Source organism: Chiloscyllium plagiosum, chromosome 18, assembly GCF_004010195.1.
Source record: "Chiloscyllium plagiosum isolate BGI_BamShark_2017 chromosome 18, ASM401019v2, whole genome shotgun sequence".
NCBI classification, from domain to species: Eukaryota; Metazoa; Chordata; class Chondrichthyes; order Orectolobiformes; family Hemiscylliidae; genus Chiloscyllium; species Chiloscyllium plagiosum.
The window spans coordinates 9,094,295-9,121,118 of record NC_057727.1 but is presented as its reverse complement, the minus strand read 5'-3'; the positions used below and the strand labels follow the sequence as shown (position 1 = coordinate 9,121,118).

The following is a 26,824-nucleotide window of genomic DNA, read 5'->3' as shown; positions in this document are numbered from 1 at the left end:
ACACACACAGATACACACACACAGGCACACAGATACACACACACAACACACACACACACACAAACACACACAGACACCGACACACATACACATGCACAAAAACAAACACACAAACACATACACACCCAACCACAGACACACATCCCCAAACACCCCCCAAGCACACACACGCACATGCACATGCACACACAGATACACACACAGACACGTGCACACCCACTCACACACCTCTAACAATCCAAACACATGCACATGCATCCACACACACACATGCAAACACATGCACATTTGCACATATGCACATGAACACTTGTACACACAAATGTACACACACCAGATATATGTGCACATACATACACGTGCACACAAATTTGCATGCAAACACCTGTATTCATGCATTATTACAATGTATTCCACATTATAATAATGTAGTCAGTTGTGCTATAATGCGGTAGTTCCATTCTTGTGCAATCTCATGTTATAAGAAAACCATAATATCAGCACCGCTTAAACTAATAGGGCTGGAACCGAATTATAACCAATACATGCTTTAAAAGTTTGAGCTATATAAACAGTGTTTCCAATTTGTGAATTGTATTTTGGGACTTTGTACGAATGAAATGTGCATTATAGCAGAACAACCTATAAATAATACCAATTCCTTCACTTAATAACAATGCTGAATTACTGTATGAACAGCACTTGTTGTGATGACTGTTTAAGCCGTAAAAATGCAGATCATTTTGATTGAAATGTAAAGATTTACAGCCCATTTAAGACAACATGCAGAAACATAGACTGACGAAATAAGCAATGTCTTTTAAATGCTAATTTGTTCATTAATCTTCTCAATATGCCAGGTAAACAATTCATTATTCAGGATTATTATGCAAGAGTCCAGTCAGAGTGCAACCAGAATAACCATCATATTCTCAACTGACAGCCAGAATTGTTATGGAACAGTCTCTTCTTGCAATGATCAGAATAATCGCACAGTTAACGATTTGTGATGATAAGCATTGATTCTCCTTTGCTTTGGTGGATGAGAGCTCTCGCAGAACAAAAGTAAAGATGAGTTTACAGTCTCGGTCAATGCCATTTCTTGCCTGTATCGATTTATAAAATTGAGTGCAAATACTCAGGAGAAGAGCGAAGAGGAACTTCAGTTGGGAAGGTCGATCAGAGATGTTGGGGCTGTTTTCTTGGGACAATCAAAGGCCAAGAAGAGATCTGGTTGAAGAATCATGTGGATCCGGATAGACTAAATGGGGAGAAAGTTTTCCAACTCTGCAGAAGGATCAAGAATGTGAGAGCTCAAGTGTAGAGTCATTTTTGGTAAAAGAAGCACATGTGATAGGAGGAAACGTTGATGGAAGCATGATGGGTCAAATGGCTTTGATAAGGTTTCACACGGTAGGTTGTTGGAGAAAATGCAGAGGCATGGAATTGAGGGTGATTTAGCAGCTTGGATTAGAAACTGGCTTTCTGTAAGAAGGCAGTGAGTGGTGGTTGATGGAAAATATTCAGCCTGGAATCCGGTTACTAGTTGTGTGTCACAAGGATCTGTTTTGGGACCACTGCTGTTTGTCATTTCTATAAATGACTTAGATACAGGCATAACATAGGTGGATGGGTCAGTAAGTTTGCAGATGACACTAAAGTCGGTGGAGTAGTGGACAGTGTGGAAGAATGTTACAGGCTGCAGGGGGTCTTGGATAAACTGCAGAATTGGGCTGAGAGGTGGCTAATGGAGTTCAATGCAGATAAATGTGAGGTGATGAACTTTGGGAAGAATAACAGGAAGGCAGAGTACTGGGTCAATGGAAAGATTCTTGGTAGTGTGAATGTGCAGAGGGATCTTGGAGTCCATGTACATAGATCCCTGAAAGTTCCCACCCAGGTTGATAGTGCTGTTAAGAAGGCATACGGTGTGTAAGGTTTCATTGGTAGAGGGATTGAGTTCTGGAGCCGTAATGTCATGCTGCAAAATGCTAGTGTGGCCACCCCATTACAGGAAGGATGTGGAAGCATTGGAAAAGGTGCAGAGGAGATTTACCAGGATGTTGCCTGGTCTGGAAAGAAGGTCCTATGAGGAAAGGCTGTGGGACTTGGGTCTGTTCTCATTGGAGAGGAGAAAGCTAACAGGTGGACAGTGAGAGCCTTTTTCCCAGGATGATGACGTCAGCTTGTACAAGGGGGCTACAAATTGAGGGGTGATAGATTTAAGACAGATGTCAGAGGCAGGTTCTTTACTCAGAGAGTGGTAAGGGCGTGGAATGCCCTTCCTGCCAATGTAGTTAACTCAGCCACATTAGGGAGATTTAAACAATCCTTGGATAAGCACATGGATGATGATGGGATAATGTAGGGGGATGGGCTGAGATTAGTTCACAGGTCAGTGCAACATCGAGGGCCGAAGGGCCTGTTCTGCGCTGTACTGTTCTATGTTCTATCCAATGCAACAATTCCATGATCCTTTACATGCGGCAAGTGGTTCAGGTCTGGACTGCACTGCTGAAAGGTCTGGGGAAGGCAGGTTCCACTGAGACACTCAAGACACCATTGGATGGTTATTTGCAAAGTTACAACGTGCAAACTTACAGAGAGAAGGTGAGAGCGGAGCACTAAGTGAAATGTTCATTCAGAGAGTCCAGATATAATGGACCAAATGGCCTCCATCTGAACTGTACCAATTCTGAGGAGAAAGTGAGCACTGCAGATACTGGAGAGTCAGAGTCAAAAAGTGCGGCGCTGGAAAAGTGCAGCAGGTCAGGCAGCATCCAAGGAGCAGGAGAATCGACGTTTCGGGCATAAACCCAAAAGAAGGGCTTATGCCCGAAACGTCGTTTCTCCTGCTCCTTGGATGCTGCCTGACCTGCTGCGCTTTTCCAGCAACACATTTTTCAGCTGTAACAATTCTGAGTCAAGCAAGCTTGATGCAAACCCATCCATCTGTTCAACACTGCTGTAATCTGCTGTAACTCCAATTGATTATGCAAAGATTTAAACGATGGCAAAAGATCAAGTGGAAACCAGAAACATGCATAAAACCAGAATATCAATTCAACGTTACCACAAAAAGACAACATAGAGTCATATAGCACAGAAACACAACCTTTGGGCCAACCAGTCGATGCTGAACATAATCCCAAACTCAACTAGCCCTACCTGCCTGCTCCTGATCCATATCCCTCCCAATCTTTCCTATTTATGTACTTATCCAAATGTCTTTTAAATGTTGTAATTGTGATCACATCCATCACTTCCTCAGGAAGTTCATTTCACACACAAACCACCCTCTGTGTAAACAAAAATGCCCCCATGTCTTTTCTATCTCTGTCCTCTCACCTCAAAAATGTGCCACCTTATCATGAAATCCCCCATCCTGGACAAAGGACACCCACAGGTCTTTCTACAAGAACATGCATTTTATTAACATAATTTATTATAATGCAACTGACGACTTGGTGACACTGTTTCTAAAATGCAAATTTTTAAAACGTGTGTTGGCTGTAACGCAATTAGATTAGATTCCCTACAGTATGGAAATAGGCTCTTCGGCCCAACAAGTCCACACTGACCCTCCAAAGAGTAACTCAACCAATCCCATTCCCCTACCCTATATTTACCCCTGACTAACGGATCTAACACTATGGGTAATTTAGCATGGTCAATTCACCCTAACCTGCACATCTTTGGACTGTGGGAGGAAACCCATACAGACACAGGGAGAATGTGCAAACTTCACACAGAAAGTCACTCGAGATGGGACTCAAACCCGGGTCCCTGGCACTGTGAGGCAGCAGTGCTAACCATTGAATTACCATGCCGCCCCAAATTACCTCACCGACACTTTAAGTGTTGTTTCTAAAGCACAATTTTTCTGTAATGCAGGGTTGCACAAGAACACAACCATTGTGTTATAGAAGAACTGACTATACCATTAACTCTATCTATACCCCTCATGATTTTATAAACCTCTGTCAGGTCACCTCTCAACTTCCTACGCTCCAGTGAAAAAAGTCCCAACCTTTCCAGCCATGCTTTATAACTCATACCTTTCATACCTGGCAACATCCTGGTAAATCTCTTCTGAACCCTCTCCAGTTTAATAATATCCTTCCTAGAACTTGTACAACCCAATAACATTTTATAAAAATCTTGGGGGGGTAATGGGGTTTGGGGCTAGTATGGCTAAGAGGGGCCGAAATGCCATCTTCTGGGTGGCCCTCCCTGCTGATAGCGGAAACCCTCACACACAAACCCCTCTGGGTTATGGTGAGAAATGGGCAGGTCAGGGCGCTGGAGATGATGTTACCTGCCCACCTCTCTCCAGTTTACTCACTTCAATCTCAGATGCTCCCATCAGGCACTTCAGGACTCCCGGCTCAGAATCTGGAGAACAAATAGCACCAGCTTAATAAAAAATTCACAAAAAAACAAAACCCTGAGAAAAATCGCTGGGATTCTCATTTTCTCCATTGAGGTAGCACTGCTGCCAGAGGGCTGAATGGCCTCCTCTTGCTCTGTAACACCTTCATGAACAGCATGGTGGCTCACAGCGCCAGGGACTCAGATTCAATGCCAACCTCGGGCGACCATCTGTGTAGAGTAGGTGAATCAGCCATGGGAAATTGCCCACTGTGTTCAGGGATGTGTAGGTTGGGTGCATTAGTCGGGCCAGCGGGGGGGAATGGTGGGTTACTCTTGGAGGGTCGGTGTGGACTTGTTGGGCCAAAGGGCCTGTTTCCACACTGGAGGCTCCCTGTCTTCATTCCTGATGAAGGGCTTTCGCCTGAAATGTCGATTTTCCTGCTCCTCGGATGCTGCCTGACCTGCTGTGCTTTTCCAGCACCACTCTGGTCTAGACTCTGATTTCCAGCATCTGCAGTTCTCACTTTTGCCCTGTCAACACTATGAACGCGTGTTCATCCATCTCACCCACCTAACTTGCACCGTGCCAAGTAACGATGTTAAAATCTATCAACCTGTTTTAGATTCTCCTTATGTGGTAGCTGTATCAGTGAAATCCCTCAATTGCTTTCTTCAGAGCAACCGTGTTCCTGAAAGTATTGTTTTTCTTACAGGGGTACGGATCGTGTTTTAGCAAGACAGCGGTTAATCTGATAGCTCTCTCTGATTCTCTCCATCACAAATCTCTGTTGGCCATTGATTCTAACCTAACCCCGGTCAGTTCCCCCAAAAGGCGCCAGAAAACCTCCCTCCCTGACTGTAATTCTCGCCGCTCGCCCAGTCTGTACAGTGTTTGATTCAGGTCACAGATTGAGGAAGGGGAAAAATCCGGAAAGTAAAATTGAAAGGGAATGCGAGTGGGGAAAATGTCAAAGCAGTTTTCTGTTCAATAAGGAGATGTAAGCACAGGAAATATAACCGAGACCCATATCGCCAGTATTTATATCGAAGTGTGTGGATATTTACAGGCGAATTTGTATGCACATGCACTGTTTTTGTAAATAACAAGTTAAAACATTCTGTCTAACCCTGTGCACTGTCAGCCCTGGTACATTCTGAAGACTCTCCAGTCGCATCCGTTAATGTTTTCAGCTCCACAGCCGCTCCCTTGGTTTCCAGTAAACCAACTTCCCCAAACTTAGGGCTCAGTACATCCCAGTTTAATTCATGACACAGCGCAAACGCCTGTGTACAATCTACAATCATCCCGTCTGTTTACAACGTAGTCACATTCACACGCACACAACAGGCGCTCAACGCTACACATGCCGATGGATTTTAAATCTAACTGGACATCTCAGGCTACTTTGCTTGAAGTTAAAACGGAGAATTCCCGGATCTGATTGTTGCTCTGTACCTGAATCCAGATGTGAACGTGACTCAGTGTCCCCTTCCCGTCGCTCCAGCAGCTCATCCCTCTCTCTGTCCCTCTCTGTCCCTCTCCCTGTCTCTCTCTATCTCTCTCTCTTTCCCTCTCCCTCCCTCTCTCTGTCCCTCTCCCTGTCTCTCTCTATCCCTCTCTCTGTCTCTCTATCCCACTCTACCCCTTTCCCTCCCTCTCTCTATCCCTCTCCCTCCCTCTCTCTATCCCTCTCTCTGTCCCTCTCCCTGTCTCTCTCTATCCCTCTCTCTGTCTCTCTATCCCACTCTACCCCTTTCCCTCCCTCTCTCTATCCCTCTCCCTCCCTCTCTCTATCCCTCTCTCTGTCCCTCTCCCTGTCTCTCTCTATCCCTCTCTCTGTCTCTCTATCCCACTCTACCCCTTTCCCTCCCTCTCTCTATCCCTCTCCCTCCCTCTCTCTATCCCTCTCTCTGTCCCTCTCCCTGTCTCTCTCTATCCCTCTCTCTGTCTCTCTATCCCACTCTACCCCTTTCCCTCCCTCTCTCTATCCCTCTCCCTCCCGGGCTTATGCCCGAAACGTCGATTCTCCTGCTCCTTGGATGCTGCCTGACCTGCTGCGCTTTTCCAGCAACACACTTTCAGCTCTGATCCTCTGGTTAAACCTGATGAAGGGCTTTTGCCCGAAACGTCGATTTTCCTGCTCCTCAGATGCTGCCTGACCTGTGCTTTTCCAGCACCACTCTAATCTCGACTCTGGTTTCCAGTATCTGCAGTCCTTACTTTTGCCTCTCTTGTTAAACCACCACCAATCGTCTCTCTCTGAGAAGAGAGCAGCCCTATGGTCTAGTAAGACTATGGCGAATTTACTTATTTTTGCCTTCCACATGTTTCCCCACACCCCTCCCCAACCATGTCTTTCTGGATGGTAGAGCTGCTATCAAAGGACAAACCAATTGTCTGTCTAGACTGGCCTGTGATCGGTCCAGTCCCATATAAATAGAAAACGTGCAGTCTCTGAGACTTCCACATCTGGAATAAGGAGAACCCAGTGCCTCACTCTGTTTTCATTTTTACTCAACGGCCATACCACAGACTGGTTTAAAAAGGTCTAGAAACTTGAAGGTTGTAATAGAGACAGCAACCACTGCTGGTTCTAAACTTCTTAGTTTCACTCTGTGCCATTTCCTGCCTGTGTCTGCAGGAAATTGAAGCAAAGACATTTCATGTTGCGTGTGATGATGGTTTTGATCTCTCAAATGATACCTGGGATTGGGGTTGATTATCTTGGGGGCTATTGTGGGGAGAAAGGTGGGTGCTTAGAAGAATGAGAGATGATCTTGTTCAGGCATTTAAGAGGATTTGTCTGGGTAAGATGCTGAAAGCTTGTTTCCTCTTGTTGGTGGGTAGAAAGAAACTACAGAGAGTTGTGAATACAGCCAGGTCCATGGCTCCACCTGTACTTACCACTGCCTTGGAAAGGCAACCAATGTCAACAAAGACCCCTCCCACCCCGGTTATAATGTCTTCCAACCTCTTCTGTCTGGCGGAAGATACAGAAGCCTGAACACATGAACCAACAGATTCATTATTACCCTTCTAAATGGACCTCTAAAATTTTTAATTTCATGTTGATCTCGCTCTTTATGCACCTAGTCTGCAGCTGTAGCATTGTATTCCTCACTCTGTTCTGTTACCCTGATGCACTTTGTACAGTGTGATCAGTACTGCACACAGAGCAAAACTTCTCACTGTACCTAGAATGGAATCCCTACAGTGTGGTAGTAGGTCATTTGGCCCATCCAGTCCACACCGACCCTCCAAGGAGCATTCCACCCAGACTCACCCTCCCTCCGACCTTGTAACCCTGCATTGCTCATGGCTAACCTACCTGCGCATCCCTGGGCACTAAGGGGCGATGCAGCGCGACCAATCCACCTAACCTGCATGTGTTTGGACTGTGGGAGGAAACTGGAGCACCCAGATTGTACCCACGCAGACACGGGGAGAATGTGCAAACTCCACACAGACAGTCACCCAAGGGTGGAAGTAAACCCGGGTCCCTGGCATTGTAAGGCAGCAGTGCCAACCACTGAACCAATGTGCCATCCATGCATGTGATAATAATAAATTAAATCAAAATCAAAATAACTGGGGACTGATTTCTAGGTATCAAGTGGGCAAGCAGCAACGAACCCTGAAGCAATGTTGTCAGGACGGCACGGTGGCTCAGTGATTAGTACTGCTGCCTCACAGTGCCAAGGACCCAGGTTCAATTCCAGCCTCGGGCGACTCTCTGTGTGGAGTTTGCACATCTTCCCCGTGTCTGCGTGGGTTTCCTCCGGGTGCTCTGGTTTCCTCCCACAGTCCAAAGATGTGCAGGTCAGGTGAATTGGTCATGCTAAATTGTCCGTAGTTGTGAGGTACATTAGTCAGAGGGAAATGGGTCTGGATGGGTTACTCTTCAGAGGGTCAGTGTGAACTTGCTGGGCCGAAGGGACTGTTCCCACACTGCAGGGAATCTAATCTCACTAATCCCAGTGGTGGGGTTAAAACCAGGAGGACCAAGAATAAAATCACTATTTTCGGAGATCCCTGCCATTGCATCTGGTGCAGTGCTCTCAGTATCTAGATTGATGCACTGAGTAGTTTTTGCATTTCTAACACTAGCTTTGGCTGCACCTGCAGAGACTCCTCAGTAAGATAAGAATACAGTTTCTAAAAATGCTGCAGTTTGGTTGTGGTAAAATATCTTGTGATTCTCCTCAACATTAATTCCGACAGGCATAATCGGGTTGGGACTAAGTGCTTTAGCCCTGAAAAATAGCATAACTTTGGTTTCAGGCAGTAATCCAGAGGTAGACTGTACTGAACAGAAAGCAAAGTGGGAAAGCCACCAGGAGCAAGCTTCATGCGCTCACTTATTTACAAAGTTAGTTTTCATTTTCCTGCATGCTTCTCCTTTGAATCCTGGTGCGTTGCAGATTCCACATGGATATGATGCTGTCTTGGGTGGTTGCCATTTCCCTGTCTTTGTATCTAAGGAAATGCTTTAACTCAATGACTCAGGTCCGCTTTCTGAGCTGAAACATCTTGAGAGAATTTCCACATGCTGCTAAATATTTACAAAATGCTCCTTGCAATAACAGCAATAATGTGTTTGGCTTTGTGTGTGTGTGTCTCTCTCTCCCTTTCTTTTTCCCCCGTCTGTTTCTCTTCTCTTCAGAGTGTCAAGCCTTTAGCTTGCCCTGTGTATCTATCTCCGTGTATCAATCTCTCTTTTCCTCTCGACCTCTTCCAGTCGCAATCCTGATATTTAACTTTCTCCATAGCCCTTTTTTTGAGGCTTTTCTCGTTTACATTCCAACTGAACCTGTTGTGTTTCTCTCCCTGCTCGCTCCCTCTCCCTCCATCTGTTCCTGGGCTAATATCTGTGCCTCCTCTCTCTTTCTTTCCCTTCCTCCATCTCTCTCTCTCTCTCTCTCTACGACCCCATTCTTTCTTATTCTCTCTGACTCTCCTTCCATCCATCATTCTCTCCCTCTGTCTCCCTTTCTATCTTGCTGTCTCTTTCAGTTCATTCCATTTGTCCTTGTATGTTTCTGTTTTACCAAAGTGTAATTTATTTCAGGAAGATGGTAATTTATTGTCGGACTGTGTTGCAGCTGATGAGCTGAGATAGCTGTAATGGGCCAGAGGAAGTCAGTCTTTAACAGATACTGCAAACAGGAAGGGCAGGAAGAGATAGTGAAGAGCTAACACATTCAGTGTGTTAGCCCTTGTAACAGGAGCAGCCAATAATCTACAGGCAACCTGATCAAAGATTCAATTCTGAGCTCTCAAGGACACGCTTACTACAGCCACTGCGATCCTTTACAGCGAGAGCAGATTGCAGGCTTTGCTAATAGAATCATAGAACAGGTTCAACTCACAGGGAGGCCATTTGGCCCATTGTTTTTTATGCTGGCTCATTGCAAGTGCAATTCAGCTAATTTTTTTCTTTATTCATTTGTGGGATGAGGGTGTTGCCAGTTCGGCAGCATTTATTGTCCATCCCTAATTGCCCAGAGGTCAGTCAATTGTCAACCACATTGCTGTGGGTCTGGAGTCACATGTAGGCCAGACCATGTAAGGATAGCAGCTTTCTTCCCTAAAGGGCATTAGTGAACCAGATGGTTTTGTTTTCTGATGATCAATAATTCCTTCTTTTTAAATTAATTTATAGGACACAGGCCTCACTGGCTGGGCCCAGCATTTATTGCCCGTTCCTAGTTGCCCGGGAGAAGGTGGGGGAACTGCTGCAGCCCGTAGGTGCCCCCCAATGAGGTAGCCTTATTCTGGGATGCCACCATCCATGATTGATGAGATTAGATTCCCTACAGTGTGGAAACAGGCCCTTCGGCCCAACCAGTCCACACCGACCCTCTGAAGAGTAACCCATCCAGACCCATTTCCCTCTGACTAATGTACCTCACAACTACGGACAATTTAGCATGACCAATTCACCTAACCTGCACATCTTTGGACTGTGGGAGGAAACCGGAGCATCCGGAGAAAACCTACGCAGACACAGGGAGAAGGTGCAAACTCCACACAGACAGTCGCCCGAGGCTGGAATCAAACCTGGGACCCTGGTGCTGTGAGGCAACAGTGCTAACCACTGAGCCACCTTTTCACTCCCAGACCCTCCCTCCCCATGCATGGAAGAGTCCACACACTGTGTGACTTCTTCCTGTTGTCATTTTGTCCCCTCGTCCAGTTCATGTTTTCATTGCCCATGCACTCGCCTGTAATGTTTCGAACGATAGATACTGGGAGCAGGAGCGGGAACAAAAGTTCTGGAAAATTGCTGGAATAGAGGAAGAGGCCATTCAGCCCTTTGAACCTGCACTGCCATTCAATATAAGCATGGCTAATCATTGATACCTTGTGCCCGCTTTTTTCCTTTACCCTTCAATCCCTAAAGAACTCTATCTAACTCCTTCTTGAAAACATTCGATGTTTTCACCTCAACTCTTTTCTGTGGCAGAGAATTCCTCAGACTCAATACTATCCCAGTTTTATCAGCGAGAGTGGCCTTCAGCTGGATCATTCATTCCTGGAGATTCCCTGACAATCTTGGAGATCCAGAGGAGGGGATCAGTCTTCCTAAATTCCAAAGGGTTTCCGTGAACTGCTTGCTTAAAACCTGCTGGGCCCTCCCTTGCTGCACAGTCCAGGCCATCTGCTCGCTAGGCCGCATCCTCACCTACAGGCGAAAAGCGACCTCTGCACTTCCACCCCATCAAAGACAAGTGGAGCCAGGAGGATCTGCCTGAAAATGCTTGGCGAAAGTGAGGACTGCAGATGCTGGTGACTAGAGTCAAGAGCGTGGTTCTGGAAAAGCACAGCAGGTCAGGCAGTCCTCATTCCTGATTACCCGAAGCGTCGATGTTCCTGCTCCTCAGATGCTGCCTGACCTGCTGTGCTTTCCCAGTACCGCACTCTTGACTGAAAATGCTCGCACTGCCTCCTGTAGGACCTGGCGTGCAGAACAAGGAGGTGTAACCTTAAAATGAGCATTAGACCTTCCAGTTCACACTGAATTTATGCCTCTTCACCCCTGGCCAGACAAAATGCTGTAGAGGGTGGTGGTATGGGAACAGGGATCCACTTGGAAATGTCAAGTGTATTTTTGGAGAGGGGGATCAGTCACATCATGGAGGATAAATGAGATTGAAGTACACATTCACTGTTGAGTAGTGAAACAGGGTCAAAAAGTCAAATGACCATACACCTATGCTATCCCACTTCTCCCATTGGCTTAAATGCCGTGTGTAGTTGTTTGGAATGCAGGATTCAAAAGGGAAGGTTATCCTTGATCAGGACAAGGTTAGCATTGAAGTAATGGCCATTCAGTGTGGATTTTCCACAGGCTCCTTCATACTCTTCCCCTCTGAAAGCTACCAATGGAGATGCAGCACTGGGGAGGTCCAGGAAAATGGGATAGCTTAGATTCAGGGCCATCAAAAGGCAATTCTGTGCACCTTTGGATTGTTGGAATTCCAGGTTACTGCAACTCTGTTTGTTCTTCAGTGAAAGGCTCCTGTTAATGTTGTATCCCAATCTATCTTCTGGGGAGCGGACAAGGTCTTATGTGGCCCAGTGTCAATTTTTTGGTTTTCTGATAATGCTGCAGGTGAAGCTCCTCAGAGTGTTTTAATGATTGTAAAGGCACCATAAAGGGAGGGCGTTGTCTTTAATGTGCAGGATCCATGTTGCAACTCAATGCAGTTTGTTCTTGGTCCAAACTCTCAGTGGGAGTGGGGTCTCTGCAGGACAGGCCCAGATTAGCTCCAAATGATCACAACCAGGCATCTATTGTGAGCAATGCCATGGGGGTGTCTACCTGTCACAGCCAGAGCAAATGAGGGCACAGTGAGGCACATCATCGATTTGGAGTGGCGAGGGAGCACTGCCGTGTTTGTAGTTTGCTGGACCATACTTGGTTCCTGACCACTCAGGGCTTTGTCACTGGGAGATGTACCAAAGACGCCAAGGGCCCCCATTGCAACAAGCAGAAGAAACTGAATGAACTGAATGTGGTAACAGGAGGGGACAGAGAAACTATTCCTATCTTGTCCTCACCAGAGCTCTTTCAGTCTTTGCCCGCACACAGTAAGCCTGTTTTAAGGTTTTAATCCTTCAGGTTATGGGGGATTGAAGTTAACCATGACTTCTTGGTGACCGCATCCAATTTGATTATGAAAGCAGCTGTTGGAATTTCGGAATCCCACTTTCTAAAAAAAAATGAATTCATTCTTTCTCTCTTGCTCTCTCTGTTAGCCAATTCCCACGTAACATTGTAACTGCGCCACACATTACTGAAGAGATGGTCTATTTTCACAAAGCGTTGATCACTGAAGCATTGTTAAATTTTAGATGTTCCCAGGACTTTTTTCTCTTACTTTTTTTTTAAAAGCCTCCCCCCCACTTTCCCCCCATCCGCACACAGAGCTCGACTGGTGAGAGTGTAAATGGGTAAACAGCTGTAGAAAATAAATTGAGGATCTGTCAGACACAGAGAGAGTGAGAGAGAGAGAGAGACACATGCACACGTGCATCCAGATATAGACACACAGGTACACATACAGGCACAGAGAGACACATACAGACACAGGTACACACACAGGCACAGAGAGACACATACAGACACAGGTACACACACAGGCACAGAGAGACACATACACAGGCACACACACAGGTACAGAGAGACACATATACACCCACAGCGCGCACACAGGCACACACACAGGTATACACACAGGCACAGACTCAGATGCACACAGGCGTAAAGAGACACACACAAGCACAGAGAGAGATACGCAAACACAGATGCACATACAAACACTTAGATACAGGTACATACACAGATATACACACACAGACACACGTACACTGAGACACACACACAGATACAGGTACACACAGAGACACAGGTGCAGGCAGACACAGGTACGCAAACACAGACACATGCAGTTACAGGTGCACAGACACACACAGATACAGGTAAACACACACACAGATTTTCCTTTGGCCACAGGTTTTATGTCACTCTCCAATCTCACTCTCACGTTGTTGTGATCTTGTTAATCTTTCCATCCGTCCTCGGTACCACTAGCATAGAATTGGGATGCCAAAGACATTAAGAAATGGATGTGAAAGAAAAATGTTCTGATACGATTCTTTTCATAAAATTTAAGCCTGTGGTGGACAGTCCTCTGTCCCAGGACTCTTGAAGTGCAGGTGCACAGTTCCTTGAAAATGGTGTCCTCCTTAAACTTAATAAGTGACCCAGCATCCATTGTACACTGGGGTAATGAATTCCCAGATTTGTAACCCTTTGAGAGGGGTAATTCCTCCTCATCTCTGTTTTGGATCTTCCACCCGCATGCTGAAATGATGACGTCTCGTTCTAGATTGCCTCACACGTGGAGACATGCTCTCCGTTTCTACTTTGTCGATCCCATTTGTCATCTTGAATTGGCCACTACCAGCTAGAAGCAGTTACCAGGGTAATCCAAAGGCCCCAAACTGTTGTAGGTGTTACATGTGTTCACATCTCATCAGGACAACTATTGCAGTCCAGGGAAGATTCAGTCGGTTCATCGCAGGCACGGAAGGATTGGCTTACGAGGAGAGGTTGAGTAGGCTGGGCCTATTGTTGTTCTTATTTAGAAGAATTAAAGAGGAAGACCCTGTTGAAAGGTGCAAAATTCTGAGGTGACTTGACAGAGTAGATGTGGAAATGTTGTTTCCCCTTGTGGGCGAGTCCAGGACCAGATGGCATCATCCCAGCGCAAGGAGTCATCCGTTTAAAGCAGAAATGAGGAGGAATTTCTTCATTTGGAGGGTGATGAATCTGTGAAATTCTTGACCATGGAGGACTGTAGAGAATTAAGTATATTCAAGGCTTTAAAAAATTCTTTAATTAGGAAGGGAATCATGAATTATGGAGAGAAGGCAGGATAAATGGAGTTGAGGATAAATGGAGTTGAGGATAAATGGAGTTGAGGATGATCAGATCAGCCACGATTCGATTGAATGGCAGAGCAGACTCAATGGGCCGAATGGGTCTACTTCTGTTCCTCTGTGTTTGGTTTTGTGCAAGCTTAGGTTCAATCAATTTATAAAGCAATAATTTTAAAAATTAACCACTCTCTGTAACAATGTTTCTTAATCTTCCAGATTGTTGTTAAAAGCCTGTCAGGTCCCTCCATGGCAAGATGGCTGACTCTGTCATGGCCGACCAAGCCACTCAGTTGTGTCAAGTGGCCTCCTGAGGGCCAAGATGGCAGCTATTCAGTATAATGAGGAGGAAACAGTGGCGGTGACATTGTCACTGGACTCATTATCCAGAATTCTTGATGAAGTGCTTTTGCCTGGAACGTCGATTTTTCCTGTTCCTTGGATGCTGCCTGACCTGCTGTGCTTTCCCAGCACCACTCTAATCTTGACTCTAACCTCCAGCATCTGCAGTACCCACTTCTGCCTCATTGTTCAGAACGCAAGGCTAATGTTCTGGGGACATTGGTTTGAATCCAAGCCAGCCAAATGGCCAAGTTTATATTCAATAAAAATTCAGAATGAAATGCTAGCCTCACGTTGATCATATAACCAAAGTCAATTGTTGTAGAAAACCCATCTGGTTCTCTACAGACTTCTGAGAATGGAAAACCAGCCACCTTTATCTGGTTTGGCTTACATCTGACTCCAGACCCACAGTGATGTGGTTGACTCTTAACTGCCCTCTGGGAAATTAGGGATAGGCAACAAAGGTTGCCCGACTGGCAATGCCCACATCCCGCAAGCCAAAAACAAAATGCTGAATGGACCGTCAAAACATAGGCTGGCAGATTGAGAGTGGACGCTTATGGTTGAGAAAACAGCCCACCTCCCTGTCATCTGGTCCGTTTGGGCTTCCGTTTCAGAGAGTATCATAAACAATAGCAGGTGGCTGGGCCTTGGTCAAGGGTCTGATTTATACCCTTGGTAGGCCCTTTAAGTTCTCTTGATAAAAGAATTCAAAATCCGTGGGTTTGAGGATTTTCAAATCCATTGGTTACTGGAACTTCCCTGACCCAGGCTCACTCCAACTACAATCTGAGAGGGAAAAAAATTGCAAGCTGGCCTTCTCTCTGTTTTTTTTATTTTGTTTTTGCTGTCCAGAGTTTTTCCTCTCTCTCTCTCTCTCTCTCTCTCTCGAGCTCTGAGGAAGCCTGGGAAAATCTGCTTCTCCTGTTGAGCAGTGTTTGAAGGTGGAAACGACCCAAGCTTTCCTCATTCATAAAACAGAAACCAGGCTCTGCCAGAACAGCTTGTGCTTGTTTGTAATCTCTCCTGATGGTTACGGGGGAGACGGGGTGGGGGAGGGGGATGGCAGTTGTGGGGGGGTTGTGGGGAGGAGGTTAGACGATTGGAAGACTGGGGCGGGGGAGGAGGTGGTTGTTGTACATGAGACTAAAGGCCTGGACCCATGCCAGTTTTGCCCTGGAGCAAGATTCCATCTGGTAAACGTTTATTAGCTTAAGGAATACAGTCTTGCCTAAGCTACTGGCTGCAAATGAGCTGGAATTTGTTTTTTACCTGCGAGCCAGTACGTGGAACACAAACGCGTCTGCGTTCAGAAAATCTCTCCCTTCTCAACTTCGTGAGGAGAATTGGTGAATTGGAATTTACCGTCATGTGGACTCAAGTCCAGGCAAAGGTCTACCGAGCCACCATTAGATTAGATTAGATTCCCTACAGTGTGAAAACAGGCCCTTTGGCCCAACCAGTCCACACCGACCCTCCGAGGAGTAGCCCACCCAGACCCATTTCCCTCTGACTAACGCACCTAATACTATGGGGCAGTTAAGCATGGCCAATTCACCTAACCTGCACATCTTTAGACTGTGGGAGGAAACCGGAGCACCCGGAGGAAACCCACACAGACACGGGGAGAATGTGCAAACTCCACACAGACAGTCGCCCGAGGCCGGAAAATTAGATACCAAGGGAATGGAGATGGTGCCCATTGACTGCACTTTAACATTAAGACAAACAGCGCTCGGAACAGGTGAGAAACAGCAAACTCAAGAGTAGGGTTATCGTTTCGGGGGTGGGGGGTGGGTGGGTAGCTGAATTCCAGGTCAAAACCAAACAGAAAGTTTTTTTTAAGATACGGAAGAAGAAAGGTAGGGTAGGCCTCCATTTATGTAGCGCCCTTCATTACTTCAGCACATCCTTTGCAGCTGTCATGAAACATTGTCATGCGGTCATCACTGCAGTCAATTTACTGGAAACGCAACCTCACAAAGGGGAGTGGAATCAATAATGAGGCCCCCTTTTTAGAGATGGAGTTTGATGACTAAATGTTGGGCCGGGGAGGGGGCTCAGCAGACGCTCGTCTGCTCAACCTCAAAAAAAACATGTTGCCGGTTCATTCCCAAGCATCAAATGGAGCCTGTGCTTGTTATATCATCTGAAAGATAGTGTCTCCAGCAATGCCAAAGTCCCTCAGGACTGCAGTGGAGTATCAGCACAGAGTCTGTACTCAGGTCCCAGGAATGACTGCCTGTTTGAATTTCTGGGAGAGAGGGTGGTTTTTTTTGTGGCGCAGTGGTAGTGTCCCTGCCTCCAAGCCTGGGTTCAAGTCCTAATGTGTCCAGAGCAGTGTGATAGCATCCCTGAATAGATTGATTAAAGAATGCCTTGAATCTCCACTGGTCAAGCTGATATCTCCACCACAGAAATGAAAGGTGTTGTGTCTCACCATAGTCTTGCCAGAGCATAGGGGCTGCTCTCTTATTAGAGCGAGGCAACTGTGGTGATTTAACCTGAGGGCCACCAGACCTCAGGCGAGGAAAGAGGTTGAGAAGGAGAGTCCTTCGTGGTAACCTCAAACCAGTGATGGGAATTGAACCCACACTGTTGGTATCATACTGCTCTGCAAACTAGCAATCCAGCCAGCTGAGCTAAACTGATTTCCAGATTGTGGTGTATCTCCTTGGCTTCAGCCCGTACCGGGCCTTGGCTTCAGCCCTCACCGGGCCTTGGCTTGAGTCTGCATCGGACCTTGGCTCCAGACAGCACTGGGCCTTGGCTCCACACCGCACTGAGCTTTGGCACCAGTCTGCACCAGGCCAAATACTATAGATGCTTCACAAATGCAGGTTGATATTGTTGCGCGTTGGCATGAACTTGTGGAGGAGAGGGCCACAATTGCTTCACAACAAATGTTAGAACCACCCCTCTATCTGTGAGCTCTATCACTTCTCTCCGATGGTTGTGGAAATCACTGAGGAAACTGTTACCGAGGTTATTAAGTGAAGATGATGGATCCCCAAAGGGGGATTCCAGTCAGATTTGGAAATGAAAATACTGGGCCACCATTTTAAGGTACTCAAGACAACTCAGATCAGTATGTGTCATTGACAAGTTTGGATGGTTTTGTGGGTTGTGTGCTATCGAAAGAGATCGGAGATCTTGTTGACGTAGAGTATGAGACAGCGTTTCCTGTTTGTGATGTTGATTGAGAGAGAAATATTTTACAGGCGCCTAGGGAGATTAGTCCAGAGCTAGAGGGCATGGGTTTAAGGTGAGAGTGGAAAACATTACAAGGGACCTAAAGGGCAACTTTTTCATGCAGAGGATGGTACGTGTATGGAATGAGCTGCCAGAGGAAGTGGTGGAGGCCGGTACAATTGCAGCATTTAAAAGGCATCTGGATGGGTATATGAATAGGAAGGGTTAGAGGGATATAGGCCAAGTGCTGGCAAATGGAACTAGATTAGTTGAGGATATCTGGTCAGCATGGATGAATTTGACCAAAGGGTGTGTTTCCATGCTGTACATCTCTGTGACTCTATATGTCTAAAGGATCTTTCACACCCTCCTGAGAAGGTAGGGCCAGGGATTGAGGATAAGACTGCCTTTGAGAGAAAGCTCCTCTGACTCTACAACACTTCCTTAGTACTGTGCTGGAATGCTGGTCAACTCGAGTCTCAGAGCAGGGCTTGAACACCCAACACTCTGGCTCAGAGGCAAGAGTGTTATCCACTGTACCAAGTATTGTTGCTCATGGTATTTAACAAGTTTACTTTTAAAGCAGATTTTACATAAGCCGTATGCACGTGATAGTGATTGTAATGAGGTCAATCAGGTGGGCCTCATAGAAAGCAAAAGTGGGGACTGCAGATGCTGGAGATCAGAGTCTAGATTAGAGTGGCGCTGAAAAAGCACAGCAGGTCAGGCAGCATCTGAGGAGCAGGAAAATCGAAGTTTTGGGCAAAAGCCCTTTATCAGGCCTCATAGAATATAAGTTTGCTGACTGGGGGTGTTAATCTGGATCAATCAGGGAGCCCTGGCTCACAGACATAAACAGGACTTAAATCCTTGCCCTCCCCTTCACTGTTTGATCACGCAGCATTGCCCTCTGAGAAGGGCACTGCTTGTCACTGGCCACTTGGGTGTTTCCTTGCTTCCTGATGGTGGAATATCAATAAAGATTCACACACTTGTTGTTTTTCACTGTGCCCGACACCTGCACACACACGACATGGGTGCGGGGGAAAATATAAACACTACCGCTGTTAGGTGATAGTGTGTGGGAAGAGGGGTGAAAAAACAGGGTGTCAGAGGTTCTGTTCACTCTGAGAGCTGGCTGTGAGGAAGCCAGACCAGTGTCCAGTCCTATGCCTGTGTAAATAAAGGGTGACTTGGTGTAAGGATACCATCAAAAAAAAAATTAACAGGAGTGTCAGAGGTTCTGCTCACTCTGAGAGCTGACTCTGAGGGAGCTGGATCAGTGTCAAGGACGCTCCGTAGGTAAATTAAGGGTGATGGGATATGGCCTCTGTGGAGTTATTTCACATGTTACTATGTCTTTCACCACACGTGTTTATAGCCTGCATTCAGGGCCACAAATGCAGTCAAGCATTCCAAAGCTGAGGTGGGCAGCTCGTGCCACCTTAAGGTAGTTTTCCAGCTCATGATGGCCCTGCTGAACTGCTTCACTGGTGAGTAAAAGGGGCAGCGCTAGTTTGACAGTAAATCGGTTCCAACAATGATGTCATGGGCAGAACCTTGGCAACGCTGTTCACATCTCCAGCTCATGATGTAATCCCTTAGTGAGATGAATCCAAACTGAGGGGAGGCTGTTGGTGCCAATTCTGTGTTTGGCATCTGAAGCATAAGATGCCAGAACACAAACACCCCGATTAACAACATTGTCCAGGCCTCACCACATCCGATTGGATGTTTATAAGGACATTACCAAGACTGGAGGGTTTGAGTTATTAAGGAAAGGCTGAATGGGCTGGGACATTTTTTCGGAGGCTTAGGAGTGATCTTACAGAGGTTTAGAAAATCGTGAGGAGCATGGATAGGGTAACTAACTAACCAAGGTCTTTTCCCCAGGATAGGGGAGTCCAAAACTAAACTAAGCTGAGAAGGGAAAAATTTCAAAGGAAACTCAGGGGCAATTTTTTCACACAGAGAGTGGTTCGTGTGCAGAATGAGCTGCCCGGGGAAGTGGTAAAGACTGGTACAATCACAACATTCAAAAGGCATTTGATCGGGTACAAGGATAGGAAAGATCTAGAGGGATATGGATCAAACACAGGCAAATGGGAGTAGGTCAGTTTGGGATGCCTGATTGGCAGGGACAGGTTGGGCTGAAGGGCCTGTTTCTGTGCTGTGTGCCTCTATGACTCTATGATTGGATTGCGGTTATGTTAGTATGAAACATGTATGACTCAGAGGTGTTGGATTAAGCCATTCCCAGGTGAATGGAGTGTGATCAGATATTATTTGTGACAAAGGTGGCATTGATGTTTTAATGAAGAAGATGAGAGTAAAACAATCCACAAATTTTAATCAGGGTTTCATTTGCGTCCTGGACTGAGAGGCACAGTGCACTGGAATGCTGACTCCATGGTTTGAAAGTGTGAGAGAGTGTATGGGTCTGAAAGGGTTAATGCTAAAGAATACCCTTCTCAATCCAGACATTAATCAATCTTTCAAATCCAAAGGCAGCACAACCAGGGAGAAGAGTGAAACCATGGGGTAGTGATAGAACCACTTATATTACAAATGTGTAAATATTAATAGTGGAAACCAAAAGCTTGGAGAGAGATGTAAGGGAGTGTCAGGGTCTGGCAGGGTTAATGCTGAGGAGTGCATTAACCACCACCTGCTACGGGACTGTTATATGCTTTGGGCAGGAAGAGTAAGAGCTAACATTTGAGTCTTTTTTAGCCCATGTCACAATGTCTATCCTATCAGCGTAACTTGTAGCAGGGTAGCTCAGTGGTTAGTGCCTCACAGCGCCAGGGTTCAGTTCCACCCTCAGGTGGCTTTCTGTGTGTGCCTGTGTGAATTTCCTGCTGCGGTCCAAAGATGTGGGTTCACCTAGCCTCTCCCACACTTAGCCAAGTGGATGTCGATATGTGTAGATCCCTACCAGGAAAGAGGACAGCAGCAGTAAATCTATTAGAGAGCTCACACAACATACTGAGGATTCATTTTACAACACAAGTCCAACTCCAGACACTTTGCTTCATAACTAGATTCGACACTCCTGGGGCCATTCTGTGGAGTGCTGCACTGTCAGCGGTGCAGTCTCCCCAGTAAGAGGTTAAGCTGAAACTCTGTCTGCCCTCTCAGATCAGACAGAAAGATTGGAAGGCGCTAATTTTAAGAAATGCCAGGGAGTTCCTCTCCAGTGCCGTGAACATCGTTTATTCCTTCAGTAAAAGCAGGTTAGCTGATTATTATCAGGTTGCTGTTTGTGAAATCATTTGTGAGCAAAATTTGCTGCTGCATTTCCTCCAACACCACAATGATTAAACTTTTAAAACATTCCGCTGGTAAGGCTGGTTCAGTCGTTGTCTGACGTGCTGACATCTACCTTACAAAAGCTGACCACAAACTCTCCCACATTTCCTCCAAGCTCTCTGCAGGTCATTACCCCACCATTGGACACTCCAGGAGTGTCCACACCAGCCTACTTCATAGCCCTCCCGACCCGGCACACCCTGCGTCTACCCCTTGCCCAAATTCCACAAACAGGATTACCCCACTGAACCATCGAGTCAGCCTCGTTTGTTTTAAAAACAGACCATTTAGCCCAACAAGTCCATACCGACCCTCCAAGCATCACACCCAGACCCATTTCCCCTACCCTATTACTCTACACTTGCCCTGAGTAATGCACCCAACCTACACTTCCTTGGACACTATGGACAATTTAGCATGGCCAGTTCACCTAACCTGTAACTGAGGAACCAATGTGAAGTAGCAGTCTTTGGGCTGTGGGAGGAAACCGGAGCACCCAGTGGAAACCCACACAAACACGGGGAGAATGTGCAAATTCCACACAGACAATCACTCGAGGTTGGAATCCAACCTGGGTCCTTGGCGCTGTGAGGCAGCAGTTGCTAACCACTGAGCCACCGCGCCGACTCTTTCTGCCCTACTGAAGTTATTCTTTTTAATCTTGACTCTGTTTTGTTCCCCCCCCCCTGCCCCCCGTCCAATCTTTTCTCACTTACATCTGTGATTCATCTACTGCTTCATGTTGGTTCCTCAGTTTCCAGTTTTCTGCTCCTTGGCAACTCCTCTTCCCAGTGGATGAATAAATCCCTCTTACACGTCCGTCCCCCACCCGGATGTTCTAAAGGTCTCTGTAGTGTGGTTCCCTTTACATTGGAACTAAGAGCAGGCCTCAGTGTGTGGTAAGAAGGACTAGGGACCTTGGCAGATTTATTTGGATTCTTCCTTCTTTTCCCCTCCTGAATCTTTCTGTCAGACTACAAGGAGTGGCCTCACTGAGAGTGCGGGCATTTCAACACAGACACACTGGGCCACTGTACAAGGTATAAAGCACTGGGCACTCGCACTCTCACGTCTGGAGTATGAACATCCCATGGATGGGACAAAGGAACACCTCATTCTGGTGTTCAGAAGGACATGAGAGACCCAACTGCAGTCTCTCTTTAAAAAGGGGAAAGGTCTTTGATCGGGATCAACACTCCACCCTCAACTCACAACCTCCAGAGGGGCCCATCATTCGTCACAATATGTCTGCGGGATCCTCCTGTGTCCAAAATGGCCACCGCTTTCCTTTCCATGCAAAACAATGACTGAAGTTCAAAATGATGTATTGTCTGAGGACTATTATGGAGGGATATAATGAAACCGTACAAAAATACAACTCTCTCTGTTCTTTTAGTGTTGGGAGTGTTTCAGGCAAGTCTGAAGGGTCAACGTTTTCCTTAGGGTGGGGTTGTCGGCTGCACTTCAATGGATGTTGCCATCATTTTTCCAGTGCTGTTTACTGGCAGAATGAGGGGGCTAACATCAGTTAGAGGGAGAATGAATAACCAACGATACCTGGGCCTTGTTTTTCATCTCTCGATCATAAGTGAGGAATTACATCTGATGGAGAGTTTTCATTGTATCTTTCAGTTGGCTGAAACAAGATTTATCCTTGGGAGAAGAGGCATAGAATAGAATCCCCACAGCGGAAGCAGACCATTCAGCCCATACCTACCCTCAGAAGAGCATCCCACCCAATCCCTGTAACCCTGCTTTCCCTGTGGCTAATTCACCTGACCTGCATAATCCTGGATACTATGGGTAATTTAGCATAGCTAATCCACCTATCCTGCACACCTTTGGTCTGTGGGAGGAAACTCATCCAGAGATGGGGAGAACGTGCAAGCTCCACATAGACCATCACCGGAGGGTGGAATCGAACCAAAGTTCCTGGCACTGTGAGGCAGCAGTGCTAACTACTGAGCCACCGTGCCACTCAGTGGTTAGAACATATTGATTTGAATCTGCTCTACTTGGAAATACTGACAAGTTGGCTATCTTTAGACAGTGGGAATCCCACCTGAAACCCCCTTGGTGACCATGACAGATCAGAAAGGGACAATGTCGCTCCAATCTGCAATGAACTTATTAATCTCCCAGTGGGAGCATTGGTGGAGATACTAACTGAGTCTCACCGCCTGAAGTAATATGGAAGGGGAGTCTCAGCCCCAGCTCATTATCCCTGTGAGGGATGCCTTGCTTGTCCTTTGTGCCAAGGGCAGGAATGGAGAGGCTCGGAGGGTGTGGTGCTATTCAAAGAAGTACGGAAGGTGTTTTCCTGATTTTCCTGGCCAACATTTCTTCCTCGGGTCTGCATGTTAACCCAACTGTTCATCTGGTTCACTCTTGAAGGCACTATGCTGCTTTTTTAATATAATTCATTCACAGGACGTGGGCATCGCTGGCTGGGCCACCATTTATTATCCGTCCCGAATTGCCCAGAGTTAAACACATTGCTGTGGGCCTGGAGTCACGTGTAGGCTAGGCCTGACAGTGATGGCGTTTTCCTTCCCTGAAGGACATTAGCTGCCAGACTGATCAGATAAACAGCACTGACCACACTCTGTACCACTCCATTGTACATCAGGTGGAGGTGATGGTGTTGGACTGGGGTCAATAAAGTTAAAAATCACACAACACCAGGTTATAGTCCAACAGGTTTATTTGGATGTCTAAGCTTTCATGGCGCTGCTTCTTTGTTAGGTAGCGAGTGGGGCAGGATCATAGAACTCAGAATTTATAGTAAAATCAGAAAGCTTGTACTTCGAAATAAACCTGTTAGACTATAACCTGGTGTTGTGTGATTTTTAACTTTGTTCATCAGGAAATGGGATATGCTGAGGAATGGGATTTTCCCTCAAATATATTGGGATTTCAGTGCACCCTCTTGTCCCCAGCCCTCCACATCTCAGCACTGGGCAGAATTATAAGAATGATGGATGACAATGCAATAAATATGTTACCCAGACCTGTCCTTAATACAATTTATTTTCCTTCCAACAGCCTCAACGAACACAACAGGAAGAAGAAGAAGCACCTCAGGTAGGGATACTCTCAGCAACCCTCTTCTGAAGCACGGTCTCTTAATAGCACTCAATATCTGTGACACAGTGGTAAATGTGAAGTGTTGAACTGTGTTCTTTTCCTGTCCCACACATCAATTCAAGCCCCCGTCATCATTATTTCAAGATTGTTAACTTGTCACTGAAGGTATTGTTATAACCTCCTCAAAGGGGGCAGGTTTCCCAGAATGCAACTCAGCCACCCAGTGTCTGCGTACACCATGTCTTTGACAGCTCAGCAATCCAAACACTTCAAAACGTGTAACAACGCTTTGTGAAGGTTTTAATTTAATGCCAATGCAATAAAGTAGAAAGGATGTGAAAACGATTTACAAGGATGTTACTGAGACCGGAAGGTTTGAGTTAGAAGTAGAAGCTGGGTAGGCTGGGGCTTTTCCTGCAGCGTCAGAGGCTGAGGGCAGATCTCATAGAGGTTTAGAAAAACACAAGGGCATGGGTAGGGTAAATAGCCAAGGTAGCGTAGGGAGCCCAAAGCTAGAGGGCATAGTTTGAAGGTGAGAGGAAGATTTAAAAGGGACCTGAGAGGTAACATTTTCACACAGAGGTTGGTTTGAATGTAGAATGAACTGCCAGAGGGAGTGGTAGGGATAGGTACAGTTACAACATTTAAAAGACATTCGGACAGGTACATGGATAGGAAAGATTCAGAGGGATTTGGGCCAAACACAGGCAAATGGGACTAGTTTAGTTTGGGAAAATTGGTTGGCAGGGATGAGTTGGGCTGAAGGGCCTTTTTCTGTGCTGTTTGGCGCTATGACTCTAATTGAATGATTATTCTCCATGTTACCTGAGATGAAAATACAAAGAAAATGAGGTGGAAGGGTTGGGAAGTGGGGGGTTTCCATTTCATTCCCAGTTGAGTCATCCTGCATTTTCCTTCAATCCCAACTCCATATGAGTCACCTGTATATTCCTCAGGGCAGTAAAGGAGGATCCCAGTCATTCCTGCACCCCCCCTGCTCCCAGTCACAGCCTCAGAACCAAAGTGTCAGGTGGTCATCATGGGAGGGGCCCTCTCCAGGAGGGGTTTCCCTTTCCAAGCCCCTGCTTTGAGATGGGAAAGCTGCACAATGCTACGGTGTACTCTTTGCCAAACCAGGAAGGAAGGATTGGGAGATTAGGCCAGGCTCCTGATCCAAAAACAAAGGCAGCTGTCCCCTTCTCTACCCATCCCCTGCCCCCTCAGAAGGAGCAAGGACCAAACACAAACCCAGAATTTTCCCTTGCACATGGGGCTGCAGGAGTCAGGGACCTACATCTGAAAATTCCCTTATGGCAGATGGATTTCCATTTATTTGGAAGGCCTGCTTTAAGCAGAGGGAGATACAGGGATATTCAAAGAAAGATCAGAGACATGAGTTCTGGATTTGCGCCAAAGAGCTAGGATGGATAGGAAGGGCCAAATGTCTCTGAGACTGCAACCCCTTCTTTGACTCTTGCGTTCACCGGTTCTGAATCAAAAATGACATAAAATATACCTTCTCATGGGCAAAACGACTTGAAATCTTTCTTGGAGCAGTCCATCTCGTACAATAACAGTATAATATGGTGGACTGCAGTCCATCTTTGCGTCTCAGTCATTTCCATTAGTCATTGTACCTGTTGGGAGAGGTGTGAGGTGGCCCAGACTTGTCTATTGCCTGTCACCTCAAGTCAAGACTGACTTCATTTCCCACGTGTGGAAACTCAGAACTTAAGAGAAGGAGTAGGCCATTCAGGCCATCGCCCCACTCCGCCATTTGTGACTGATCCTCCATCTCAACGCCACGTGATCCCTTTCAAGCCCAGGAGGCGGGTGGAGTCCATGGCATTGACAGCAAGTCTCTGGAACCTTCTGCCTTCCCGTTCCTTTAGCTCTCCCTCCTGCACTTCCAAGAAAAGCCCAAATGGTAACAAACCCCCAGACGGGGAGGGGAACAGGGCGGTGAAAAGAAAGAAAAGACTCAGGGAAGATACTTTGAGAGTCAAGGCTTTGGCTTTCAAATCCACTTGGTTTCCTGGATGACCTCTTTTTTTTCATAAATCATTCCCGTGAAGGCTTCATGAACTCTATATCTGTTTCATGTGGTCTTCATTTAGATTAATTCAACCCAGATGGGGGAATACTATTGATTGCAGAAGGCAGAGTGGAGGGGAGTATCACCAATGCAGACCCAGCAATTTTCACCCACCCACCCCCACTCCAACCCAAAAATAATTTATGCATAGCAGTCATCAGGAAACTTGCGGTGTCATTCAAGGGACGGGGGTGGTTATTGAGGGGGGTTCTCTCCTGACTCCATCTCCTCTCGCTGAATAAGGTCGTGGAGTTACATTTTGTTTTTAGTTCAAGAAAATGTATGCGTTAAACGTTCTCACTCAGCAGGTTTACGAGGTAAGTAAGGCAAATGTTCGAGCTGAACAACAGAGCCCAGGGTTGGTAGGTGCCTGGAATCATGTGGTACTATCGAGTGGCACAAGCCATTGCCGCAGGAAGGATTCTGGGTCAATGAAGTGTACGCATGGAAGTAATTTTCACTGCATAGGAACT

At 46.4% G+C, this 26,824-nt stretch overlaps 1 protein-coding gene across 4 annotated transcripts in view; it reads left to right on the top strand.

Annotated features, from left to right (window-relative positions):
- si:ch211-161c3.6 (high mobility group AT-hook 2b) overlaps nt 1-26,824 on the top strand; it is a 222,959-nt gene that overhangs the window by 127,200 nt on the left and 68,935 nt on the right. For all 4 annotated transcript variants that reach the window (XM_043707659.1, XM_043707656.1, XM_043707657.1 and 1 more), the window contains exon 5: nt 24,215-24,253. In XM_043707659.1, coding sequence (XP_043563594.1) covers nt 24,215-24,253 — 39 coding nt within the window. The remainder of the gene's footprint in view (nt 1-24,214; nt 24,254-26,824) is intronic.